The sequence below is a fragment of the Oncorhynchus masou genome, chromosome 23 (genome assembly GCF_036934945.1).
Source record: "Oncorhynchus masou masou isolate Uvic2021 chromosome 23, UVic_Omas_1.1, whole genome shotgun sequence".
Classification (NCBI taxonomy): Eukaryota; Metazoa; Chordata; class Actinopteri; order Salmoniformes; family Salmonidae; genus Oncorhynchus; species Oncorhynchus masou.
Genome location: NC_088234.1, coordinates 4662548 through 4688002, shown reverse-complemented (window position 1 = coordinate 4688002; position 25455 = coordinate 4662548). Strand labels below are relative to the sequence as shown.

The following is a 25455-nucleotide window of genomic DNA, read 5'->3' as shown; positions in this document are numbered from 1 at the left end:
GTATCTATATCTACTATATAAAGCACTTTGCTGCATTTGGTTTAAAAAAAAAAACAGTGCTATAAAAATCCATTATTATTATTCACTTTCTGTCTTCCTTCTCTCTCCTTCCCTCTCATCTCTCCTTCTCTCTCTCCTTCTGTCTCTCTCCTTCCCTCTCCTCTCTTACCTTCTCTCTCCTCTCCTTCTATCTCCTCTCTCACCTTCTCTCTCCTCCTTCTCTCTCCTCTCCTTCTCTCTCCTCTCTCCTCTCTTTCTCTCTCTCATTCTGTCTCTCTCCTTCCCTCTCCTCTCTCACCTCTCTCCTCTCTCACCTTCTCTCTCCTCTCTTTCTCCTCACCATCTCTCCTCTCTCCTCTCCTTCCCTCTCCTCTCTCACCTTCTCTCTCCTCTCCTTCTCTCTCCTCACCATCTCTTCTCTCTACATCTGTGTGTGTGTGAGTCTCCTCTGCTGCTCTCTTGCCCTTTGATCTTTCTCCATTATTGGTTGTACACACACACACACACACACACACACACACACTCTGCACAGAGAGAGAGAGAGAGCAGAGCCGCGGGAAGCAGCAGGCACGGCCACTGCCCCGGTCAGTGCTCGCGACAGTCCCCGGATCTACCCTACTAACCAACGAGGACACTCTACACGGGAGTCCCGGAGTATCCTTTCGTTCCAACGAAGATAAGGATACACGTTTCACCCCACAGACCTGAGAAGAAGAATGTAAAAAAAAGAAGGAAAATGCCTCGGAAAAAGCAAGACCAACCGCAGCGCTTAGGGCTACAATCACGTAAGTGTATTCGGTAATACTGCTTTCTGCTCTGTTCAGTGGAGCGGTAACCAGGGGCGGAGAGGTGAAACGGGGAAGGGATACGGTAGCACGAGAGGGAGATGAGCGGTGGAATACCGTAGCCTGAGAGGTCTGGATCTACTGCACCCCGGCAGCTCGCGGGCGGCAGCCATGTTGTGAACCGAGAGAGCTGGAGCGGGTACGCAAGCCGTGACCGCAAGCCTTGACCGAGGGGCCGGTGGATCAATAACGGGGTCAGTCGGTTCTAAAGGTTGAGTTTGGCTCGTGACATCATTACCGACCCAGTCAGACAGACATACATCTATCCGGACACAAACACACCGTAACCTCACACATTGTAGGCTACTTTGTCTAATGAGGTTACGGTGGGTTACTGCAGGCTACCGTGTGTCCGTCCGGTCTTGATAAGATGTCTGTCTGGGCCAGTAATGGTGTCACGAACTGTAGACAGTATAACATGTTTTTGATGATTGACACGACCTCATTGTTACAGTGAAAGACAAGTTATATCGTGACCATTTTGTACAGTAGAGCAAAAACATGACCCTTTTCTAATCGTTATTATAGGTCTATGCTTCTAGCACGTCAATAGCGACGTTAGAGACAGTGTTATTGCCGATCGGTCACCACACGCACGCACACACACACACACACACACACACACACACACACACACACACACACACACACACACACACACACACACACACACACACACACACACACACACACACACACACACACACACACACACACGCGCGCGCGCTCTCTCCCTCTTCAGAGCTATAGAGCCCTAATAACACAAGATAGATTGCTGTTTGAATGTACAAAATAGATTGCTGTTTGAATGTACCCCAAAAATGTTTTTTATCTGAAATGTACCCCATTACAACATAGTTTTTTTAAAAATCTAATAACACATTACAAATAGAGAATGTACCCCATTACAACATAGTTTTTTTATATCTGAAATGTACCCCATTACAACATAGTTTTTTTTAAATCTGAAATGGGTTTTTACCTGAAATGTACCCCATTACAACATAGGGTTTTTAATCTGAAATGTATTACAGCACAGTTTTTTTACCCCCATTACAACATAGGGGAAATGTATCTGAATCTGAAATGTACCCCATTACAACATAGGGTGTATCTTTTTACAACATAGTTTTTTTTAAATCTGAAATGTACCCCCATTACAACATAGGGGTGTATCTGAAATGTACCCCATTACAACATAGGGGTGTATCTGAAATGTACCCCATTACAACATAGGGGTGTATCTAAATGCAGCCAATGGCATGTATTGATGGCTGCCAAGGGAAGCCCAAAATTGACCCCCCCCAAAATATATTTTTCTATATATTTTTTTCTATATATTTTTTCTATATATTTTTATATATTTTTTTTTCTATATATTTTTTCTATATATTTTTCTATATATTTTTTTCTATATATTTTTTCTATATATTTTTTCTTTATATTTTTTTATGTATTTTTCTATATATTTTCTATATATTTTTCTATATATTTTTTCTATATATTTTTTCTATATTTTTTTAATGTATTTTTCTATATATTTTCTATATTTTTTTCTATATATTTTTTCTATATATTTTTTCTATATATTTTTCTATATATTTTTTCTATATATTTTTCTATATATTTTTCTATACATTGAGTCTCTGCCGTTTCATTATTTTCCTTCGATTCACAAGAGGCTGAATGCATCCCACATGAGAAGAGATCCGAGTGAGTGAAACAGTGCCCCTCTCTCTCTCTACGTGTTGGCCATCTATCTGATGCTGTCTGGTCAGAAGGAGGATGACTTTGTTGCCGCCCGTTGTGTTGAAGGCAAAGGGAAGACAGTGGAGGTCGGTGCCGTTCAAGATGAGGGAGGACGGTTATTTATTTATGAGCATGACCTTATTTCTATTACAGCATACTGGATGATTCATATTCACCCAGTTCAATGTAACAGTGACAGGTTTAGGTTACTGTCATTCACCCAGTTCAATGTAACAGTGACAGGTTTAGGTTACTGTCATTCATATTCACCCAGTTCAATGTAACAGTGACAGGTTTAGGTTACTGTCATTCATATTCACCCAGTTCAATGTAACAGTGACAGGTTTAGGTTACTGTCATTCATATTCACCCAGTTCAATGTAACAGTGACAGGTTTAGGTTACTGTCATTCATATTCACCCAGTTCAATGTAACAGTGACAGGTTTAGGTTAGTGTCATTCATATTCACCCAGTTCAATGTAACAGTGATGGGTTTAGGTTACTGTCATTCATATTCACCCAGTTCAATGTAACAGTGATGGGTTTAGGTTACTGTCATTCACCCAGTTCAATGTAACAGTGACAGGTTTAGGTTACTGTCATTCATATTCACCCAGTTCAATGTAACAGTGATGGGTTTAGGTTACTGTCATTCACCCAGTTCAATGTAACAGTGACAGGTTTAGGTTACTGTCATTCATATTCACCCAGTTCAATGTAACAGTGACAGGTTTAGGTTACTACATGATACTAGAATGTTCCCTGTACCCATCATGAGGTTGCTACAAACTAGCCTATGAATTCAAGGTTACAACGTAGGCACACAGGTCGAGAGATAAATTTGAGGTGACAGACAGCGACATTCAATATCGCCTTGCACACGCTTGCCTGCATCTAGCTGACCTAGGGTGTAGTCATTAGTCCAACAGTTGCATACGAGAGTTTCTATTGGACAAATTCAGGTATGATTATCCCTGTTTTGTTCTGTTTGCTTCCGTTTTAAGAAACGTTTTTCAACAGAATCGGCCGAATGAATACACCCCTGATCACAGTTAACTTTCATAGCAGCCATGTTGTATTCCTTCTCACATTTCTCCTCTCACCTTTTCCCTTCGCATGTGGAGTTCAATGCACAACACATCAGCTGTATGTGACCAGGTGAACAAACCTTTCCAAGCCAAACCTTCATATCATAACCTCTACAAACAGCCTGCATCGTTGTCACCATATTAGCTGAAGTAACGTCATAGTCAGCATAGCTAATAGAACTAACTCTTTAGTAAACCTGCTACAATCATGCAGTAACATTACAGTGTACAGTCAGTAAGCAGTTTAGCAGTTACACCGGCGGGCCCCGGTGCCAATAAATTAGTAAAACCAAAACCCTTACCTTGACTTGAAAGAGTTCCCGCGTTGTGTTGGATAGTCATAGCCAGCTAGCTAACATAGCATCCCTCTGTTATAGCCAGCTAGCTAACATAGCATCCCTCTGTTTGAGCAGGGTGTTTCAGTAGGCTAAACTAGCTAGCAGCGTTTGCTAGATAAGTAAGTGAAACTGAAAAAAAACCGACTCTCTCTCTCTCTATTTCTCTCTTGCTTCTCCTTAATTTTGGAAGAAATTAATTTGTTCAAAACTGTTCAACTATTGTCCTTCTCTCTCTATGAGTCAACAACTCACCACATTTTATGCACTGCAGTGCTAGCTAGCTGTAGCTTATGCTTTCAGTACTAGATTAATTATCTGATCCTTTGATTGGATGGACAACATGTCAGATCATGCTGCAAGAGCTCCGATAGGTTGGAGGATATCCTCCGGAAGTTGTCATAATTACTGTGTAAGTCTATGGAAGGGTTGAGAACCATGAGCCTCCTAGGTTTTGTATTGAAGTCAATGTACCCAGAGGAAGACGGAAGCTAACTGTCCTCCGGCTACACCATGGTGCTACCCTACAGAGTGCTGTTGAGGCTACTGTAGACCTTCATCGCAAAACAATTTGTTTTAAACAATTATTTGGAGACGTGAATATATATATCCCCTGTGATTTTACCCAAGCACCTCTATTGCTAATGCAGCCTAAACATAATTTACGCCTACCAACACACACAGATCGGATTGACAGGATGAGCACAACTAGTTTATCAGAGTTTCAACTTTAGTCATTATAACTACAGGCTAATTTGTGACATGACGCGATGAGTCGTAGCCTACAGAGTGACTTGCACAACAACAACAACATTCTAGATAATGTTGCTCCCCCGTGGGGATTGAACCTATCCCTAGCGTTGTAAACATCAAACTGAGATACACGGGATCCGAGTAGCCAAGTTGAATCTGCCTTGAATAAGAGTAAATGGCCATTCTAAAGGTCTTATAGCAAGAGAGCAGGGTGAAAACAAGTTTAATAATATTGACGTCACTTCGACAATGACTGCAATGCAAGTGAATGACGACAGAGTGAACGTTTGTCTACTTATTTTAACAAGATATTGGTCAGACATCAACAATGTATAAAAATGGATCTGGGGTCAGATTGACCAAGAGGCATAAAGGTTGTTCACTTTTTTCCCCCCAGATAGCTACAGGAAGAAGTTTTGAGTAATGCCGCACTGAATAATTATAGCAAGTTGGCTAAGCAAAATGACTGGGCACTGGCAAGAGCAAACTGAGGACCACCTTGTGGAGACGGACGCCGAGCTCACAGTTCTGCTGACCACCGAGGAGACGAGCAGCAGACCCCGAGTTGGCCTTGGGTAGCGTCTGATTCGCTCTGTTGTCTGAGGGGACGAGCAGCAGACCCCGAGTTGGCCTTGGGTAGCGTCTGATTTGCTCTGTTATCTGAGGAGACGAGCAGCAGACCCCGAGTTGGCCTTGGGTAGCGTCTGATTCGCTCTGTTGTCTGAGGAGACGAGCAGCAGACCCCGAGTTGGCCTTGGGTAGCGTCTGATTAGCTCTGTTGTCTGAGGAGACGAGCAGCAGACCCCGAGTTGGCCTTGGGTAGCGTCTGATTCGCTCTGTTGTCTGAGGAGGCGAGCAGCAGACCCCGAGTTGGCCTTGGGTAGCGTCTGATTCACTCTGTTGTCTGAGGAGCCGAGCAGCAGACCCCGAGTTGGCCTTGGGTAGCGTCTGATTCGCACTGTTGTCTGAGGAGCCGAGCAGCAGACCCCGAGTTGGCCTTGGGTAACGTCTGATTCGCTCTGTTGTCTGAGGAGGCGAGCAGCAGACCCCGAGTTGGCCTTGGGTAGCGTCTGATTCGCTCTGTTGTCTGAGGAGCCGAGCAGCAGACCCCGAGTTGGCCTTGGGTAGCGTCTGATTCGCTCTGTTGTCTGAGGAGACGAGCAGCAGACCCCGAGTTGGCCTTCTGTTGTCTGAGGAGACGAGCAGTTGGCCTTGGGTAGCGTCTGATTCGCTCTGTTGTCTGAGGAGACGAGCAGCAGACCCCGAGTTGGCCTTGGGTAATGTCTGATTCACTCTGTTGTCTGAGGAGACGAGCAGCAGACCCCGAGTTGGCCTTGGGTAGCGTCTGATTCGCTCTGTTGTCTGAGGGGACGAGCAGCAGACCCCGAGTTGGCCTTGGGTAGCGTCTGATTCGCACTGTTGTCTGAGGAGACGAGCAGCAGACCCCGAGTTGGCCTTGGGTAGCGTCTGATTCGCTCTGTTTTCTGAGGAGACGAGCTGCAGACCCCGAGTTGGCCTTGGGTAGCGTCTGATTCGCTCTGTTGTCTGAGGAGACGAGCAGCAGACCCCGAGTTGGCCTTGGGTAGCGTCTGATTCGCTCTGTTGTCTGAGGAGACGAGCAGCAGACCCCGAGTTGGCCTTGGGTAGCGTCTGATTCGCTCTGTTTTCTGAGGAGACGAGCAGCAGACCCCGAGTTGGCCTTGGGTAGCGTCTGATTCGCTCTGTTGTCTGAGGAGACGAGCAGCAGACCCCGAGTTGGCCTTGGGTAGCGTCTGATTCGCTCTGTTGTCTGAGGAGACGAGCAGCAGACCCCGAGTTGGCCTTGGGTAGCGTCTGATTCGCTCTGTTTTCTGAGGAGACGAGCTGCAGACCCCGAGTTGGCCTTGGGTAGCGTCTGATTCGCTCTGTTGTCTGAGGAGCCGACAGAGGACTTTGTGTTTAGCAGAGTTCCAGTTATCCGTGTGATAGCTGGCTTTTGGCCGATAATTTAAAAAATAAAAAAAATAAAAAATAAATTATAAATAAAATATTATATTATAATATAATATAATTATAACATATATATAATATAATATTAGTGTTCCTAGTGAGTAAGTAAATTATTTTTTATTACCTCTACATTGAAAGACATGATGTTTATTACCTCTATTTTTGGTGTAATACATTTATTCACATTTATTCACATTTATTCACATTTATTCACATTTATTCACATTTATTGGCATTCGTTCAGCCGGTTTGTGTTCCGTGTCAGACTCCAACTGCTGATTCATGTCTGGACATATAGATATATATATATAGATACTGTAAATATATCAAATCAAATCTAATGTTATTTGTCACATACACATGGTTAGCAGATGTTAATGCGAGTGTAGCGAAATGCTTGTGCTTCCAGTTCCGACAATGCAATAATAACCAACAAGTAATCTAACTAACAATTCCAAAACTAATTTCTTATACACAGTGTAAAGAATATGTACATAAAGAATATGTACATAAAGATATGGATGAGTGATGGTGCAGAGCAGCATAGGCAAGATACAGTAGATGGTATCGAGTACAGTATATACATATGAGATGAGTATGTAAACAAAGTGGCATAGTTAAAGTGGCTAGTGATACATGTATTACATAAGGATGCAGTCGATGATATAGAGTACAGTATATACGTATACATATGAGATGAATAATATAGGGTAAGTAACATTATATAAGGTAGCATTGTTTAAAGCTGCTAATGATATATTTTACGTCCTTTCCCATCAATTCCCATTATTGAAGTGGCTGGAGTTGAGTCAGTGTGTTGGCAGCAGCCACTCAATGTTAGTGGTTGCTGTTTAACAGTCTGATGGCCTTGAGATAGAAGCTGTTTTTCAGTCGCTCGGTCCCAGCTTTGATGCACCTGTACTGACCTCGCCTTCTGGATGATAGCGGTGTGAACAGGCAGTGGCTCGGGTGGGTGTTGTCCTTGATGATCTTTATGGCCTTCCTGTAACATCGGGTGGTGTAGGTGTCCTGCAGGGCAGGTAGTTTGCCCCCGGTGATACATTGTGCAGACCTCACTACCCTCTGGAGAGCCTTACGGTTGTGGGCGGAGCAGTTGCCGTACCAGGCGGTGATACAGCCCGCCAGGATGCTCTCGATTGTGCATCTGTAGAAGTTTGTGAGTGTTTTTGGTGACAAGCCAAATTTCTTCAGCCTCCTGAGGTTGAAGAGGTGCTGCTGACCCGGATTGGCCTGATTCGCCTTCTTCACGATGCTGTCTGTGTGAGTGGACCAATTCAGTTTGTCTGTGATGTGTACGCCGAGGAACTTAAAACTTATTACCCTCTCCACTACTGTTCCATCGATGTGGATAGGGGGTGTTCCCTCTGCTGTTTCCTGAAGTCCACAATCATCTCCTTGGTTTGTTGACGTTGAGTGTGAGGTTATTGTCCTGACACCACACTCCGAGGGCCCTCACCTCCTCCCTGTAGGCCGTCTCGTCGTTGTTGGTAATCAAGCCTACCACTGTTGTGTCGTCCGCAAACTTGATGATTGAGTTGGAGGCGTGCGTTGCCACGCAGTCGTGGGTGAACAGGGAGTACAGGAGAGGGCTCAGAACGCACCCTTGTGGGGCCCCAGTGTTGAGGATCAGCGGGGAGGAGATGTTGTTACCTACCCTCACCACCTGGGGGCGGCCCGTCAGGAAGTCCAGTACCCAGTTGCACAGGGCGGGGTTGAGACCCAGGGTCTCGAGCTTGATGACGAGCTTGGAGGGTACTATGGTGTTGAATGCCGAGCTGTAGTCGATGAACAGCATTCTCACATAGGTATTCCTCTTGTCCAGATGGGTTAGGGCAGTGTGCAGTGTGGTTGAGATTGCATCGTCTGTGGACCTATTTGGGCGGTAAGCAAATTGGAGTGGGTCTAGGGTGTCAGGTAGGGTGGAGGTGATATGGTCCTTGACTAGTCTCTCAAAGCACTTCATGATGACGGAAGTGAGTGCTACGGGCGGTAGTCGTTTAGCTCAGTTACCTTAGCTTTCTTGGGAACAGGAACAATGGTGGCCCTCTTGAAGCATGTGGGAACAGCAGACTGGTATAGGGATTGATTGAATATGTCCGTAAACACACCAGCCAGCTGGTCTGCGCATGCTCTGAGGGCGCGGCTGGGGATGCCGTCTGGGCCTGCAGCCTTGCGAGGGTTAACACGTTTAAATGTTTTACTCACCTCGGCTGCAGTGAAGGAGAGACCGCATGTTTCCGTTGCAGGCCATGTCAGTGGCACTGTATTGTCCTCAAAGCGGGCAAAAAAGTTATTTAGTCTGCCTGGGAGCAAGACATCCTGGTCCATGACTGGGCTGGATTTCTTCTTGTAGTCCGTGATTGACTGTAGACCCTGCCACATACCTCTTGTGTCTGAGCCGTTGAATTGAGATTCTACTTTGTCTCTATACTGACGCTTAGCATAGCCTTACGGAGGGAATAGCTGCACTGTTTGTATTCGGTCATGTTACCAGTCACCTTGCTCTGATTAAAAGCAGTGGTTCGCGCTTTCAGTTTCACGCGAATGCTGCCATCAATCCACGGTTTCTGGTTAGGGAATGTTTTAATCGTTGCTATGGGAACGACATCTTCAACGCACGTTCTAATGAACTCGCACACCGAAACAGCGTATTCGTCAATGTTGTTGCCTGACGCAATACGAAACATGTCCCAGTCCACGTGATGGAAGCAGTCTTGGAGTGTGGAATCAGCTTGGTCAGACCAGCGTTGGACAGATCTCAGCGTGGGAGCTTCTTGTTTTAGTTTCTGTCTGTAGGCAGGGATCAGCAAAATGGAGTCGTGGTCAGCTTTTCCGAAAGGGAGGCGGGGCAGGGCCTTATACAGTGCCTTGCGAAAGTATTCGGCCCCCTTGAACTTTGCGACTTTTTGCCACATTTCAGGCTACAAACATAAAGATATAAAACTGTATTTTTTTGTGAAGAATCAACAACAAGTGGGACACAATCATGAAGTGGAACGACATTTATTGGATATTTCAAACTTTTTTAACAAATCAAAAACTGAAAAATTGGGCGTGCAAAATTATAATTATAATATAGATACTTTTGTACCCGTTTCCTCCAGCATCTTTACAAGGTCCTCTGCTGTTGTTCTGGGATTGATTTGCACTTTTCACACCAAAATACGTTCATCTCTAGGAGACAGAACGCGTCTCCATCCTGAGTGGTATGACGGCTGCGTGGTCCTACGGTGTTTATACTTGCGAACTATTGTTTGTACAGATGAACGTGGTACCTTCAGACGTTTGGAAATTGCTCCCAAGGATGAACCAGACTTGTGGAGGTCTACAATATATTTTCTGAGGTCTTGGCTGATTTCTTTTGATTTTCCCATGATGTCAAGCAAAGAGGCACTGAGTTTGAAGGTAGGCCTTGAAATACATCCACAGGTACACCTCCAATTGACTCATATTATGTCAATTAGCCTATCAAAAGCTTCTAAAGCCATGACATCATTTTCTGGAATTTTCCAAGCTGTTTAAAGGCCCAGTCAACTTAGTGTAGTAAACTTCTGACCCACTGGAATTGTGATACAGTGAATTATATGTGAAATAATCTGTCTGTAAACAATTGTTGGAAAAATTACTTGTGTCATGCACAACGTAGATGTCCTAACCAACTTGCCAAAACTATAGTTTGTGAACAATACATGTGTGGAGTGGTTGAAAAACTAGTTTTAATGACTCCAACCTAAGTGTATGTAAACTTCAGACATCAACTGTATACAGTTTAAAAGAATAAAAATTCATGAAATATGCTGTCTAGTGCAGTCAGACAATATTCATGTCTTGGCGGCTATCAGAGACTCACTTGGACTCTTCCTTTGAGGAAGCGGAGATCTTTATACATGGATACAATATGTTCAGGAGGGACAGAAATAGATCTGGGGGTTGGAGTTGCAGTTTACATCCAGGATCATGGGTACAGCTGCTATAGGCTCTATGGGTACAGCTGCTATAGTCTCTATGGGTACAGCTGCTATAGGCTCTATGGGTACAGCTGCTATAGTCTCTATGGGTACAGCTGCTATAGGCTCTATGGGTACAGCTGTTATAGTCTCTATGGGTACAGCTGCTATAAGCTCTATGGGCACAGCTGCTATAGTCTCTATGGGTACAGCTATAGTCTCTATGGGTACAGCTATAGTCTCTATGGGTACAGCTGCTATAGTCTCTATGGGTACAGCAATAGTCTCTATGGGTACAGCTGCTATAGTCTCTATGGGTACAGCTGTACCACGTAGGAAACCTATACTAGTTGGTTGCTGCTATAGTCTCAGCTGCTATAGGCTCTATGGGTACAGCTGCTATAGGCTCTATGGGTACTGCGATAGTCTCTATGGGTACAGCTGCTATAGTCTCTATGGGTACAGCTGTACCACGTAGGAAACCTATACTAGTTGGTTGCTGCTATAGTCTCTATGGGTACAGCTGCTATAGTCTCTATGGGTACAGCTGCTATAGTCTCTATGGGTACAGCTGCTATAGTCTCTATGGGTACAGCTGCTATAGACTCTATGGGTACAGCTGCTATAGGCTCTATGGGTACAGCTGCTATAGGCTCTATGGGTACAGCTGCTATAGACTCTATGGGTACAGCTACTATAGGCTCTATGGGTACAGCTGCTATAGGCTCTATGGGTACAGCTGCTATAGGCTCTATGGGTACAGCTGCTATAGGCTCTATGGGTACTGCTATAGTCTCTATGGGTACAGCTGCTATAGTCTCTATGGGTACAGCTGTACCACGTAGGAAACCTATACTAGTTGGTTGCTGCTATAGTCTCTATGGGTACAGCTGCTATAGTCTCTATGGGTACAGCTGCTATAGTCTCTATGGGTACAGCTGCTATAGTCTCTATGGGTACAGCTGCTATAGACTCTATGGGTACAGCTGCTATAGGCTCTATGGGTACAGCTGCTATAGGCTCTATGGGTACAGCTGCTATAGACTCTATGGGTACAGCTACTATAGGCTCTATGGGTACAGCTGCTATAGGCTCTATGGGTACAGCTGCTATAGGCTCTATGGGTACAGCTGCTATAGGCTCTATGGGTACAGCTGCTATAGGCTTTATGGGTACAGCTGCTATAGGCTCTATGGGTACAGCTGCTATAGGCTCTATGGGTACAGCTGCTATAGTCTCTATGGGTACAGCTGCTATAGGCTCTATGGGTACAGCTGCTATAGTCTCTATGGGTACAGCTGCTATAGTCTATGGGTACAGCTGCTATAGTCTCTATGGGTACAGCTACTATAGTCTCTATGGGTACAGCTGCTATAGACTCTATGGGTACAGCTGCTATAGGCTCTATGGGTACAGCTGCTATAGGCTCTATGGGTACAGCTGCTATAGTCTCTATGGGTACATCTGGGTACAGCTGCTATAGGCTCTATGGGTACAGCTGCTATAGTCTCTATGGGTACAGCTGCTATAGACTCTATGGGTACAGCTGCTATAGTCTCTATGGGTACAGCTGCTATAGGCTCTATGGGTACAGCTGCTATAGGCTCCATAGGTACAGCTGCTATAGGCTCTATGGGTACAGCTGCTATAGTCTCTATGGGTACAGCTGCTATAGGCTCTATGGGTACAGCTGCTATAGTATCTATGGATACAGCTGCTATAGTCTCTATGGATACAGCTGCTATAGTCTCTATGGATACAGCTGCTATAGGCTCTATGGGTACAGCTGCTATAGTCTCTATGGGTACAGCTGCTATAGGCTCTATGGGTACAGCTATAGGCTCTATGGATACAGCTGCTATAGTCTCTATGGGTACAGCTGCTATAGGCTCTATGGGTACAGCTATAGGCTCTATGGGTACAGCTGCTATAGGCTCTATGGGTACAGCTATAGGCTCTATGGATACAGCTGCTATAGTCTCTATGGGTACAGCTGCTATAGGCTCTATGGGTACAGCTGCTATAGTCTCTATGGGTACAGCTATAGTATCTATGGGTACAGCTGCTATAGGCTCTATGGGTACAGCTGCTATAGTCTCTATGGATACAGCTGCTATAGGCTCTATGGGTACAGCTGCTATAATCTCTATGGGTACAGCTGCTATAGGCTCTATGGGTACAGCTGCTATAGGCTCTATGGGTACAGCTGCTATAGGCTCTATGGGTACAGCTATAGTCTCTATGGATACAGCTGCTATAGTCTCTATGTGTACAGCTATAGGCTCTATGGATACAGCTGCTATAGTCTCTATGGGTACAGCTGCTATAGTCTCTATGGATACAGCTGCTATAGGCTCTATGGGTACAGCTGCTATAGTCTCTATGTGTACAGCTATAGGCTCTATGGGTACAGCTGCTATAGTCTCTATGGGTACAGCTGCTATAGGCTCTATGGGTACAGCTGCTATAGGCTCTATGGGTACAGCTATAGTCTCTATGGATACAGCTGCTATAGTCTCTATGGGTACAGCTGCTATAGGCTCTATGTGTACAGCTATAGGCTCTATGGATACAGCTGCTATAGTCTCTATGGGTACAGCTGCTATAGGCTCTATGGGTACAGCTGCTATAGTCTCTATGGGTACAGCTGCTATAGGCTCTATGGGTACAGCTGCTATAGTCTCTATGGGTACAGCTGTACCACGTAGGAAACCTATACTAGTTGGTTGCTGCTATAAGCCACCTGGTGCGGATGTGACATATCTTGATGTAATTTGTGCAATGTTGGATATCTGATGAAAGTAGGGAAATATATTATATTATATTTTTTTTTTTGAACACCAACTGTCCAATGAGAAAGAAATCATATTTCTGTTGCCATGCAACCTGACCCAAGTTATGACATCACCGACCAGAACGTTCACTAATAGGTCTGGTATGACATCATCAACTTGTATCGATCACATTTTTACCAACGTGGCTGAACGTTGTTCTAAAGATGTATCAGTGGCACCAGGTTACAGTGATCATAACCTGGTTGAACTCACTAGGAAAACTAAAATACCAAAGGCCCTAAGGTAATCTACCACAGGTCCTATAGAGGGTTCAATCAGGACTTACTCACTAGGAACACTAAAATACCAAAAGGCCCTAAGGTAATCTACCACAGGTCCTATAGAGGGTTCAATCAGGACTTACTCACTAGGAACACTAAAATACCAAAAGGCCCTAAGGTAATCTACCACAGGTCCTATAGAGGGTTCAATCAGGACTTACTCACTAGGAACACTAAAATACCAAAAGGTCCTAAGGTAATCTACCACAGGTCCTATAGAGGGTTCAATCAGAACTTACTCACTAGGAACACTAAAATACCAAAAGGCCCTAAGGTAATCTACCACAGGTCCTATAGAGGGTTCAATCAGAACTCACTCACTAGGAACACTAAAATACCAAAAGGCCCTAAGGTAATCTACCACAGGTCCTATAGAGGGTTCAATCAGGACTTACTCACTAGGAACACTAAAATACCAAAAGGCCCTAAGATAATCTACCACAGGTCCTATAGAGGGTTCAATCAGAACTTACTCACTAGGAACACTACAATACCAAAAGGCCCTAAGGTAATCTACCACAGGTCCTATAGAGGGTTCAATCAGGACTTACTCACTAGGAACACTAAAATACCAAAAGGCCCTAAGGTAATCTACCACAGGTCCTATAGAGGGTTCAATCAGGACTCGTTGTGGATGAGATTAAGAATCTGGTTAGAAGTGTGTAGTAAAGATGATAAACACGCCCCTTTAAGAAATCCTGAAATGTCACTAAGTTTGTTCATGAAATGATTTATGAGTATAGCTGATAAACACGCCCCTTTAAGAAATGATTTATGAGTATAGCTGATAAACACGCCCCTTTGAGAAATGATTTATGAGTATAGCTGATAAACACGCCCCTTTAAGAAATGATTTATGAGTATAGCTGATAAACACGCCCCTTTAAGAAATGATTTATGAGTATAGCTGATAAACACGCCCCTTTTAAGAAATGATTTATGAGTATAGCTGATAAACACGCCCCTTTTAAGAAATGATTTATGAGTATAGCTGATAAACACGCCCCTTTTAAGAAAATGCACTGTGAGGTCAAACGTGGATGGATTGATGACGAGCTGAGAAATGTAATGATTCAATGATAAAAGACCAAAACAGTAGCAGATAAATCTGGCACTCTGATCAGCAAAGTTATTGTAAATTAAGAAATCTTGTGACCAAGATTAACTATGGAAGAAGAAGGAGGGATGCTATCAGTAAATGGGGGGAAAAAACAGTGGAGAAAGTTGAACACTATTATGGGTAGGAATGCAAACATGTCTGCCCTCTTTTGTTCAATCAGAGGGTATATTTATTACAAAACCACACGCCATCGCAAACTACTTTATTAATTCATATTTTACAGGCCAAGTGGACAAGTTGAGGAATGATATGATTCCAACTGATGGCTACATGTCATACACCTAGGGTTGCACATTCTGGGGAAACTTTCCCTGGGAATTAACGGGAATATATGGGAATTAACGGGAATATGTGGGAATTAACGGAAATATATGGGAATTAACGGGAATATGTGGGAAATAACGGGAATATATGGGAATTAATGTGAATATATGGGAATTAATGGGAATATATGGGAATTAACGTAAATATGTGGGAATTAACGGGAATATATGGGAATTAATATTAATATCATTTAAATGTAGATGTTTTTTGCATTGAATATATTTACCATATTAAATGGAGACAGAAACATAAACCTTTTACCTTTGCAGAAGTAGACATCATTACAAATTATTAAATCCTTCCAATAGATTTTTAAAAAATCGATTTAGTTACGAATTGAACTTGACTTAAATGAGTTGACTCCTCACATGGGATGATTTCAGTGAACAACAAAATAAAGGGAATATTGAATGATCCCCAATGATCCATCGCATCTCCCAAAAATGTTTTCAACATCTGTAAAATGACAGTCTAGGAACTAAAGCTTTGGTTGTCTTCCTCTCAGGCTTCCATGTTTTCTCCCTGGACCTCCTCAATGTCCACCTCTTGAGCATCAGACTCTGAGGCCTCATCTTCACTGTCACTTTCCAACCTTGTTGAGGATGGCTCGTTGTCAGGCACAAAAAGCCTAAAATCTGCCCTGATGGCCACCAATTTTTCAACCCTTGTATTTTTTTTTTGCCTTTATTTTACTAGGCAAGTCAGTTAAGAACAAATTCTTATTTTCAATGACGGCCTAGGAACAGTGGGTTAACTGCCTGTTCAGGGGCAGAACGACAGATTTGTACCATGTCAGCTCTGTGATTTGAACTTGGTCAGCCTGTTGCGTGCTTTGGTGTGTGTGTTCCCAAACAAGGACCAGTTGTGCTCTGAGGCGGCTGATGTTGGTGGGATTTGGAGGATGATGGAGGCAACAGGGGAAAGAACCTTGCACTCGTCCAGGCCAATGTGGCGAGACACGGTAGCGATGACACAATAGGCCTTGTTGATCTCTGCACCAGACAGGATGCTCTTGCCAGTGTACTTGGGTTCCAACATGTACGCTGTGGCGTCTATGGGCTTCAGGCAGAAGTCTTCATGCTTTTTGATGTATTTCAGAACTGCAGTTGCCTCTGCTTGGAGCAACAGTGAAGTGGGCAGGGCAGTACGGATTTCTTCTCTTACATCTGCAAACAGAGTCTGAACATCAGACAGGATAGCATTGTCTCCCTCAATCCGTCCAATGGCTACTGCTATAGGTTCCAGGAGTTTCAGGCTGAGTTTCACTCTCTCTCAAAATATATCATCCAGGAGGATCATCTTGATGAGGCTGTCCATGTCGGCAGACTGTGATATGGTAATTTATTGGAGAGACTCCTTCCCTTCCAGGAGACTGTTAAACATGATGACAACACCACTCCAACAGGTATTTGCTGGGCAGCTTCAATGTGGTGCTCTTATTCTTCTCACTTTGCTTGGTGAGGTAGATTGCTGCTATAACTTGATGACCCTTCACATACCTAACCATTTCCTTGGCTCTCTTGTAGAGTGTATCCATTGTTTTCAGTGCCATGATGTCCTTGAGGAGCTGGCTCAGACAGTGTAGTAGTGTGGGCTCAATAGCATCTAATTTTTTTATTTTTTTACCTTTATTTTACTAGGCAAGTCAGTTCAGAACAACAAATTCTTATTTTCAATGACGGCCTAGGAACAGTGGGTTAACTGCCTGTTCAGGGGCAGAACGACAGAGTTGTACCTTGTCAGCTCGGGGATTCGAACTTCCAACCTTTCGGTTACTAGTCCAACGCTCTAACCACTAGGCTACCCTGCCTAGTGGTTAGAGCGTGTGCAAGATCTTGAGAGTCAGCTGTACATGTGATGGAAGAATGCACTGTGCATGCAGAGGGTTACAATTCCATTGAATTGGGGATAGTTTCATCAAAATATGCCACAAGACCTAGAATTGTCTTAATGTGTATTCCACAAAAAAAGTTCACTGCTTTAAGCTAAGTTGTTTTTTAAATGAATTTAAGTAAAATTCCCCAAATTCCCGGACTTAAGTCCCTGTGGAAAATTCCAGAAATTTACCGGAAATTTTCTGACTCTTTGCAACCCTACATATACCCTTATTAAAGATTGTATCATGAAGGAGAGGCAATGCATGTTAAACTTTCATCAAGTAGAACGGGAAGAGGTAGAAAGGACGCTGTTGCCTCTTTCAGATGACAAGTCACCTGGAACAGATAATCTTGATGTCAAATTGGTTAGAGTTACAGCTAAACAAATATCAGCCCCAAATATCTACCCCAAATATCTACCCCAATCGCTCATATTTTTAACTTCTTATGGGCAGGTGGGACGGTCTACTCACAGACATCACAAATGGTCCTTTTGTTCGATAATGTCCCTCTTTATATCCATAAAAACTCAGTTTAGCTGGCACACTTCAGTCAATAATCCACCCAGTTACCCTCCATCAAAATGGATACAAAATGATTCCCAAACGTTACTAATAAACTTTTCCAAACAAGTCAAACATCGTTTATAATCAAACCTTAGGTACCCTAAAACGCAAATAAACTTTCAAATTTAAGACGGAGAATCGTTATTGTCTTTACCTGAGAAAAATACCAAAGAACGCGCTCTCTTCCACGCGCTTGGAAACACTACAGCCAAAATGGGAGCCACCTCGAAAAACTATCATTTCTGGCAAATTTTTCCCCAAAAAACACCATGAAACTCTTTCTAAAGAGTGTTGACATCTAGTGGAAGCCTTAGGAACTGCAATCTGGGAGGACTTTGCCTTGTTATGAAAGTGACAGCCATTGGAAATAAGCTGGGGGGGGGGAGGTTGGGGTTGGTTTGTCCTCGAGTTTTCGCCTAGCCATATCATACTTTTAACAGTTTTAGAAACTTTAGACTGTTTTATATCCAAATCTATGCATATCCTAGCTTCTGGGCCTGAGTAACAGGTAGTATACTTTGGGCACGCTTTTCATCCGGACATGAAAATACTGCCCCCTACCCAAGAGAGGTTAATAAGTGCTGTATGGGGTGGGCCCAGAAGTCTGGAAAGAGTCAAAGGTTATTCTACTACCTAAAAAAAAAAAAAAAAATCTGCATTCACTGGTCCTATAAACTTGCTGCTGTTTTTAAGTATTGGAAAAAATTGTATCTGTACAAATCAATGACCATGTAATGGTCTGATAATAGGTTTCCAGCATACAAAGAAGGGCATCCTACGAGTACGAGAACAAATGCACATAACACAAATGACAGATGATTGGTTAATGAGTGTGGATGACAGGAAGTTAGTTGGTGCTGCCTTTGATGTAATTGATCGTGAACTGTTAAGAGGAAAACTCAAATGTTATGGTTTTAAGTCTGCAGCTCTATCTTGATGGAAAGCTATCAATCCAGGACAGGAGAAGGCAAATAGTTGTCTTTAATGGTAAAGGTATACACTGTGGTGTTCCTCAAGGAAGCTGCCTAGGCCCACTTCTCTCTTTAACTTAAGCAATAAACAAAGTAAGAGTGGTCATGTATGCTGATGACTCTATAAGCAGCATCAGAATGTTAATAAGCTAACAGGTGTACTGAGCAGTGAACTAAGATGTCTGACGGGGGTTGATATGAAACAAATTGGTGTTGAACGTTTCTAAAACGAAATGTATTGTATTTTGGTTCAAGATATATGCTTGCTGATGATCCCCAATTGAATTTGTGGATGAATAGAACGCATGTAGAGCAAGCCTATGCCTCCTGGTAGTATGAATTTGGGATATATCATCCCACAACTGTCCCAGAATAGGCTATTTCTTTATCGAGAACATTTCTACTTTGGGGGATAGTAGATTGCACAGTTGCCACAGAAATCAAGTGACAACATCACAGAGATGATTGGTGAAATCGAATCTACTCGCGCATATGAGAGACTTGAAGCCACGGGAAGATGTTTTGGGGTGGGTGTGATGTGCTGTGGATATTTTGTTTTTTTACAATTATTTTTTAATATTGTGATCTATCAGGGAGTGCTGCTTATTGAAAGCAGTGACAGAGCTTTATCTTTGTCGCTAACATGACTCCTCACCCTCCAAACAAGTTACTGCAGTTTGATGCTACTGATCTGCACACCGGTGTCTAACTTGTCTCGCAGAATGTATTGAGAGTGTATGAGTGCGTTGAGAAACTGCGATGTGCTGAATTTTGAAACGCTTTGGGAGGCCTGGAGAGAAAGCATGAGCACCAGCTTCAAGCAAAACAACATACTCTGTATTCAGATCCCTATTATTTATTTTATTTCTATTTCCACGTTTTGTTACGTTACAGCCTTATTCTATAATTTATTAAATATTTTTCCCCCTCATCAATCTACACACGATACCCCATAATGACAAGGTTTTTAGAAATGTTTGCAAATGTATTACAAATAATAAAAAACAGAAATACCTTATTTACATAAGTATTCAGACTCTTTGCTATGAGACTCGAAATTGAGCTCAGGTGCATCCTGTTTCCATTGATCATCCTTGAGATGTTTCTACAACTTGATTGGAGTCCACCTGTGGTAAATTCAATTGATTGGACATGATTTGGAAAGGCACACACCTGTCTATATAAGGTCCCACAGTTGACTGCCCAGGTCAGAGCAAAAACCAAGCCATGAGGTTGAAGGAATTGTCCGTAGAGCTCTGAGACGGGATGTGTCGAGGCACAGATCTGGGGAAGGGTACCAACAAATGTCTGCAGCATTGAAGGTCCCCAAGAACACAGTGGCCTCCATCATTCTTCATTGGAAGAAGTTTGGAACCACCAAGGCTCTTCTTAGATCTGGCAGCCCCGCCAAACTGAGCAATCAGGGGAGAAGGGCCTTGGTCAGAGAGGTGACCAAGAACCCGATGGTCCCTCTGACAGAGCTCCAGAGTTCCTCTGTGGAGATGGGAGAACCTTCCAGAAGGACAACCATCTATGCAGCGCTCCACCAATCAGGCCTTTATGGTAGAGTGATTGACGGAAGCCACTCCTCAGTAAAAGGCAACTAAAGGACTCTCAGACCATGAGAAACAAGATACATCAAGATGATCTGGTCTGATGAAACTCCCCCAAAATAGGTGTGCCAACTTTGTAGCATCATACCCAAGAAGACTCAAGGCTGTAATCGCTGCCAAAGGTGCTTCATCACAGTACTGAGTAAAGGGTCTGAATACTGATGGAAATGTGATATTTTAGTTTTTAAATGTTTTATTAATTTGTTGTAGTCGGGCTAAAATTCAGATAAATCCAATTTGTAAATCAATCATAGTGAGCATGAGAAGGGGGGGGGGTATCCAGGGGACTCAGAAAAAGTGTCAAACACAATGTAGCAGTAGTAATGTCGTACAGTGTAACGCCTTACAGTAGACTACTGTCTGATCTGAGGTCATCTCATAACGCTGTACTGTAGACTACTGTCTGATCTGAGGTCATCTCATAACGCTGTACAGTAGACTACTGTCTGATCTGAGGTCATCTCATAACGCTGTACTGTAGACTACTGTCTGATCTGAGGTCATCTCATAACGCTGTACAGTAGACTACTGTCTGATCTGAGGTCATCTCATAACGCTGTACTGTAGACTACTGTCTGATCTGAGGTCATCTAATAACGCTGTACAGTAGACTACTGTCTGATCTGAGGTCATCTCATAACGCTGTACAGTAGACTACTGTCTGATCTGAGGTCATCTCATAACACTGTACTGTAGACTACTGTCTGATCTGAGGTCATCTCATAACGCTGTACAGTAGACTACTGTCTGATCTGAGGTCATCTCATAACGCTGTACAGTAGACTACTGTCTGATCTCTGCCCTCTCTCTCCCTCCCCTCTCTCTCCTCCCCCCTCTCTCCCCTCTCTCCCTCCTCTCTCCCCCCCTCTCTCCCTCCATCTGTCTCCCCTCTCCCTCCCCCTCACCCCCTCTCCCCCCTCTCTCCCCCGCTCTCTCCCTCCATATCTCTCTCCCCTCACCCCCCTCCCCCCTCTCTCCCCCCCTCTCTCCCTCCATCTCTGTCTCCCCTCTCCCTCCCCCCCCCACCCCCTCTCCCCCTCTCTCCCCCTCTCTCCTCTCCATCTCTCTCTCCCCTCTCCCCCTCTCTCCCCCTCTCTCCCTCCATCTCTGTCTCCCCTCTTCCTCCCCCCCTCTCTCCCCCTCTCTCCCCCTCTCTCCCTCCATCTCTGTCTCCCTCTTCCTCCCCCCTCTCTCTCCCCTCTCTCTCCCCTCCATCTCTCTCCCCCTCTCCCCCTCTCTCTCCCCCCGTCTCTGTCTCTATCAGATGGGGATAAGGCCCCAGCAGCAGACACAGTCACAGAAGAAGAAGAGATGAGTTGTGTCAGTGATACAGAGGAAAGAACACCCACCTCCTCCCCCAAACCTCCCCCATCCCTGACCCCTACACCCACCTCCTCCCCCAAACCTCCCCCATCCCTGACCCCTACACCCACCTCCTCCCCCAAACCTCCCCCATCCCTGACCCCTACACCCACCTCCTCCCCCAAACCTCCCCCATCCCTGACCCCTACACCCACCTCCTCCCCCAAACCTCCCCCATCCCTGACCCCTACACCCACCTCCTCCTCCAACCCACTGGACCACAACGCTACACCAACACCCACCTCCTCTTCCATGGTCGTCCAGGATCGAGGCCCGGGTCTGGGGTTAGGCCAGGATCTCTGCCAGGACACCAAGGATAACCCGGATAAGGACTTGTCCCTCTCCTCCATCCTGGCCCTGCTGTGTGGGGGGAACCCTCTCCAAGGCCTGGGTAGAGAGCTAGCTTCCAGCCCACCCTGTGCCCTGGTGCCTGTGGTTACGACCCTGGGAGGAGAGGGAAGGATGAAGGGAGGAAGGAGAGAAGGAGGAAGAGAGGGAGACTCTTCTCCACTGGGTTTACTCCCAGATGTCCCTCCTCTCTCCCAGCATTCTTTGCAGCTCAGCGCCCTGGCCCAGAGAGTAGCCAAGAACTCCTCCTCCTCCTTTTCTTTCACCCTCTCCTCCTCCTCCTCTCCTGCTGCTGTCTCCTCTAATCAGCAGGTGTCTGGGTGTTCCTCCAGGGACTTCCATGGGAGGCCGGCAGGGCTGGATGTGTGGCCCAGCCTCGGGTGCTCCTGGGCAGGTAAAGAGGGCCGCCTCTCCCCTGATTCTGCCATCCAGAGGCTGAGAGAAGCAGCAGCCAATGCTGTGCTACACAACAGGCCCACGGCACCCTCCTCCTCTTCCTCTCTCTCTTCCTCCTTTATCCCCTCCTCCTCTTCCTCTTTTATCCCCTCTTTGTCTCCCTCCCTTTCTTCCTCCTTTATCCCCGCCTCTCCCTCCCTCTCTTCCTCCTTTATCCCCTCCTCCTCCTCTCCCTCCCTCTCTTCCTCCTTCATCCCCTCCTCCTCCTCTCCCTCCCTCTCTTCCTCCTTTATCCCATCCTCCTCTCCCTCCCTCTCTTCCTCCTTTATCCCCTCCTCCTCCTCTCCCTCCTTTATCCCCTCCTCTCCCTCCCTCTCTTCCCCCTTTATCCCCTCCTCCTCCTCTCCCTCCCTCTCTTCCTCCTTTGTCCACTCCTCCTCTCCCTCTCACTCCTCCTCTATAGCTGCAGGAGGTGCAGGGTTGCAGGAGGGCTTGTGTCTGACCCTGGACTCCTTTCCCAGCCCCCTCTCCGCTCCCTCTTCCTCCGCTAGCTCCACCCTCACTGCCCTGTCCCAGAAGGTCAACCTGCGAGGTCAGGGTTCTAAGGTCACCGGGTCAGAGGTGACAGGCTCAGGCCAGCAGCGTTCTACCTCCCCCTACTCCTTCCTCTCCTTCCTCTCCCCCGATCCTCCGTCTCAGCTCACAGAACAGAGCTCCTCCAGGGTAGTGGAGAATCAGAGGGGGCCAGAGCCTAGCCCCATGGAGGAGAACCAAACCCGGGCAGAGAACCAGGTCTCAGCTCCTCCTCAGCCCCAGGTGGAGATGCCCAGCCTGCATCCATTACTGATCACCAACCCCCTGGGAGAGATCAACCCTGGAGGACCAGCAGGTAGACTGTCTGTGTGTCTGTGTGTAAAGGGATTTCATTGGAAAGTGTTACTGTTCAAACACAAACATACAGTATAGAAACGGTATGCCCCCCCCCCCCCCAGGTGTATTCCAGTGTTCAGTGTGCGGTCTGCGGATGAAGAGGAAGAGCTATTGGAGGAGGCACATGTCGGTTCACACAGGGTTAAAGAGTCAACAGTGTCAGCTCTGTCCCTTCCGCTGCGCACGCAAGGACAACCTGACCGCGCACATGAAGGTTCACACACACACCACACACACACACACACACCACACACACACACACCACACACTCACACTCACACACCACACACACCACACACACACACACACACTAAGGTTTATACACACACACCACACACACACACACCACACACACACACACACCACACACACACACTCACTCACACACCACACACACAAACCACACACACCACACACACACACACACTAAGGTTTATACACACACACACACACACACACACACAAACACACCACACACACACACCACACACACACACACACACCACACACACAAACACACACCACACACACACCACACACACACACACACACACACACACACACACACACACACACACACACACACACACACACACACACACACACCACACACACACCACACACACCACACACACCACACACACACACACACACACACACACACACACACACACACACACACACACACACACACACACACACACAGCACACATTAAGGTTTACACACACACGCACACACATACATATTAAGGTTCACACACACACACACACATACATATTAAGGTTCACACACACACATGCATGTGCAAGCAAACACGGACACACGGGCGAAACATTTTAGCTGAAACCACATCACCATCTCAATATTTAGCAGTCATGAAGGGAAAGACAATTATCTCTCGCTTTCTCTCTCAGGTTCACAGGCAGCAGGAGAAAGGGGAAGAGTTTCAGTGTGACCTTTGCCCTTTCACCTCATTCCGCCTCTTCAGCCTAAAGCTGCACATGAGACGCCACCAGAGAACTAACCCCGGAGACACACACACTCCCACACAGGAAATACACACGGAGAGAGACCGCGAGGGGAAGGAGGAAACAGAGACAGGGGAGGAGAGGGAGAAGGTGGGAGAGATGAAGAACGAGGAAGATAGAGAGGGAAAGAGTCATTCCCCTGAGCAGGCCGCATTGAAGCCTGGGTGTAGAGTACAGCTCACCCCCAGACCCCTCGACACTGCTCTCTGCTACTCCTCCAGTCAAACTCCTCTGTACCCTGCCTCTGTGAAGCAAGAAGCCCTGGAGGTAGAGAGGGAGGGAGAGAGGGAGGGAGAGGGGCAGGGCGAGAGGGAGGGAGAGAGGGAGGGAGAGGGGCAGGGCGAGAGGGAGGGAGAGAGGGAGGGAGAGGGGCAGGGCGAGAGGGAGGGAGAGAGAGGAAAGGGGAGAGATAAAGAAGTCCGTGTGAAAGAGGAGCCTCAAGAGAGGGAGTTCTCAACCCCTCTCCTCTCTCACCATCTAACCCCCCTCCAACCCTCTCTCACCCTCAAGAGGAACAGGCGCAAGGCCAATACCCCCCCTGACTCCCCCTCTCCACCCCAACGCAGAACACACACACCAAACACACACACACCCAGCCCCCTCACACACACACCCCTCACACACATCCCCATCATGATTCCCATGGCGACCTCGCTCTTCAGCCCTGACATCAACACGAAGACCGCCTCTGACCTGCTCATCAAACTCTCAGGTAACACACACACACACACCTAACCATGAGATTCTCATCACAAAATTGTCAAAGTTCAACTTTTCCCCTGATGCCTTGAAATGGATGAAATCATACCTTGAAGGCAGAACTCAGTGTGTCAGAGTGAGCAATGAGCTGTCGCCCTATCGTAGCTATGATGTGGGCGTGCCCCAAGGGTCAATACTGGGGCCCCTCCTGTTCAGCCTGTACATTAATGATCTGCCTTCTGTCTGTACTGGGTCTGAAGTTCAAATGTATGCAGATGATACAGTGATATATGTGCATGCAAAGAGCAAACAACAAGCTGCACAAGAACTCACTACTGTAATGGTCCAGGTTACAAAGTGGCTCAGTGACTCGTGTT

At 45.7% G+C, this 25455-nt stretch overlaps 1 protein-coding gene across 5 annotated transcripts in view; it reads left to right on the top strand.

The window, feature by feature from the left end:
• Nucleotides 1-497: 497 nt before the first annotated feature.
• Nucleotides 498-25455, top strand: part of LOC135510198 (zinc finger protein 827-like) — a 65267-nt gene continuing 40309 nt past the window's right edge. For 4 of the 5 annotated variants that reach the window (XM_064930990.1, XM_064930989.1, XM_064930987.1 and 1 more), the window contains exons 1-4: nucleotides 498-785; nucleotides 21579-23309; nucleotides 23413-23564; nucleotides 24266-25091. In XM_064930990.1, the coding sequence (XP_064787062.1) occupies nucleotides 737-785; nucleotides 21579-23309; nucleotides 23413-23564; nucleotides 24266-25091 (2758 nt within the window). In that variant the 5' untranslated portion in view covers nucleotides 498-736. Of the gene's footprint in view, nucleotides 1040-21578; nucleotides 23310-23412; nucleotides 23565-24265; nucleotides 25092-25455 lie in introns of all 5 variants that reach the window. The other variant, XM_064930991.1, reaches the window with a different exon arrangement.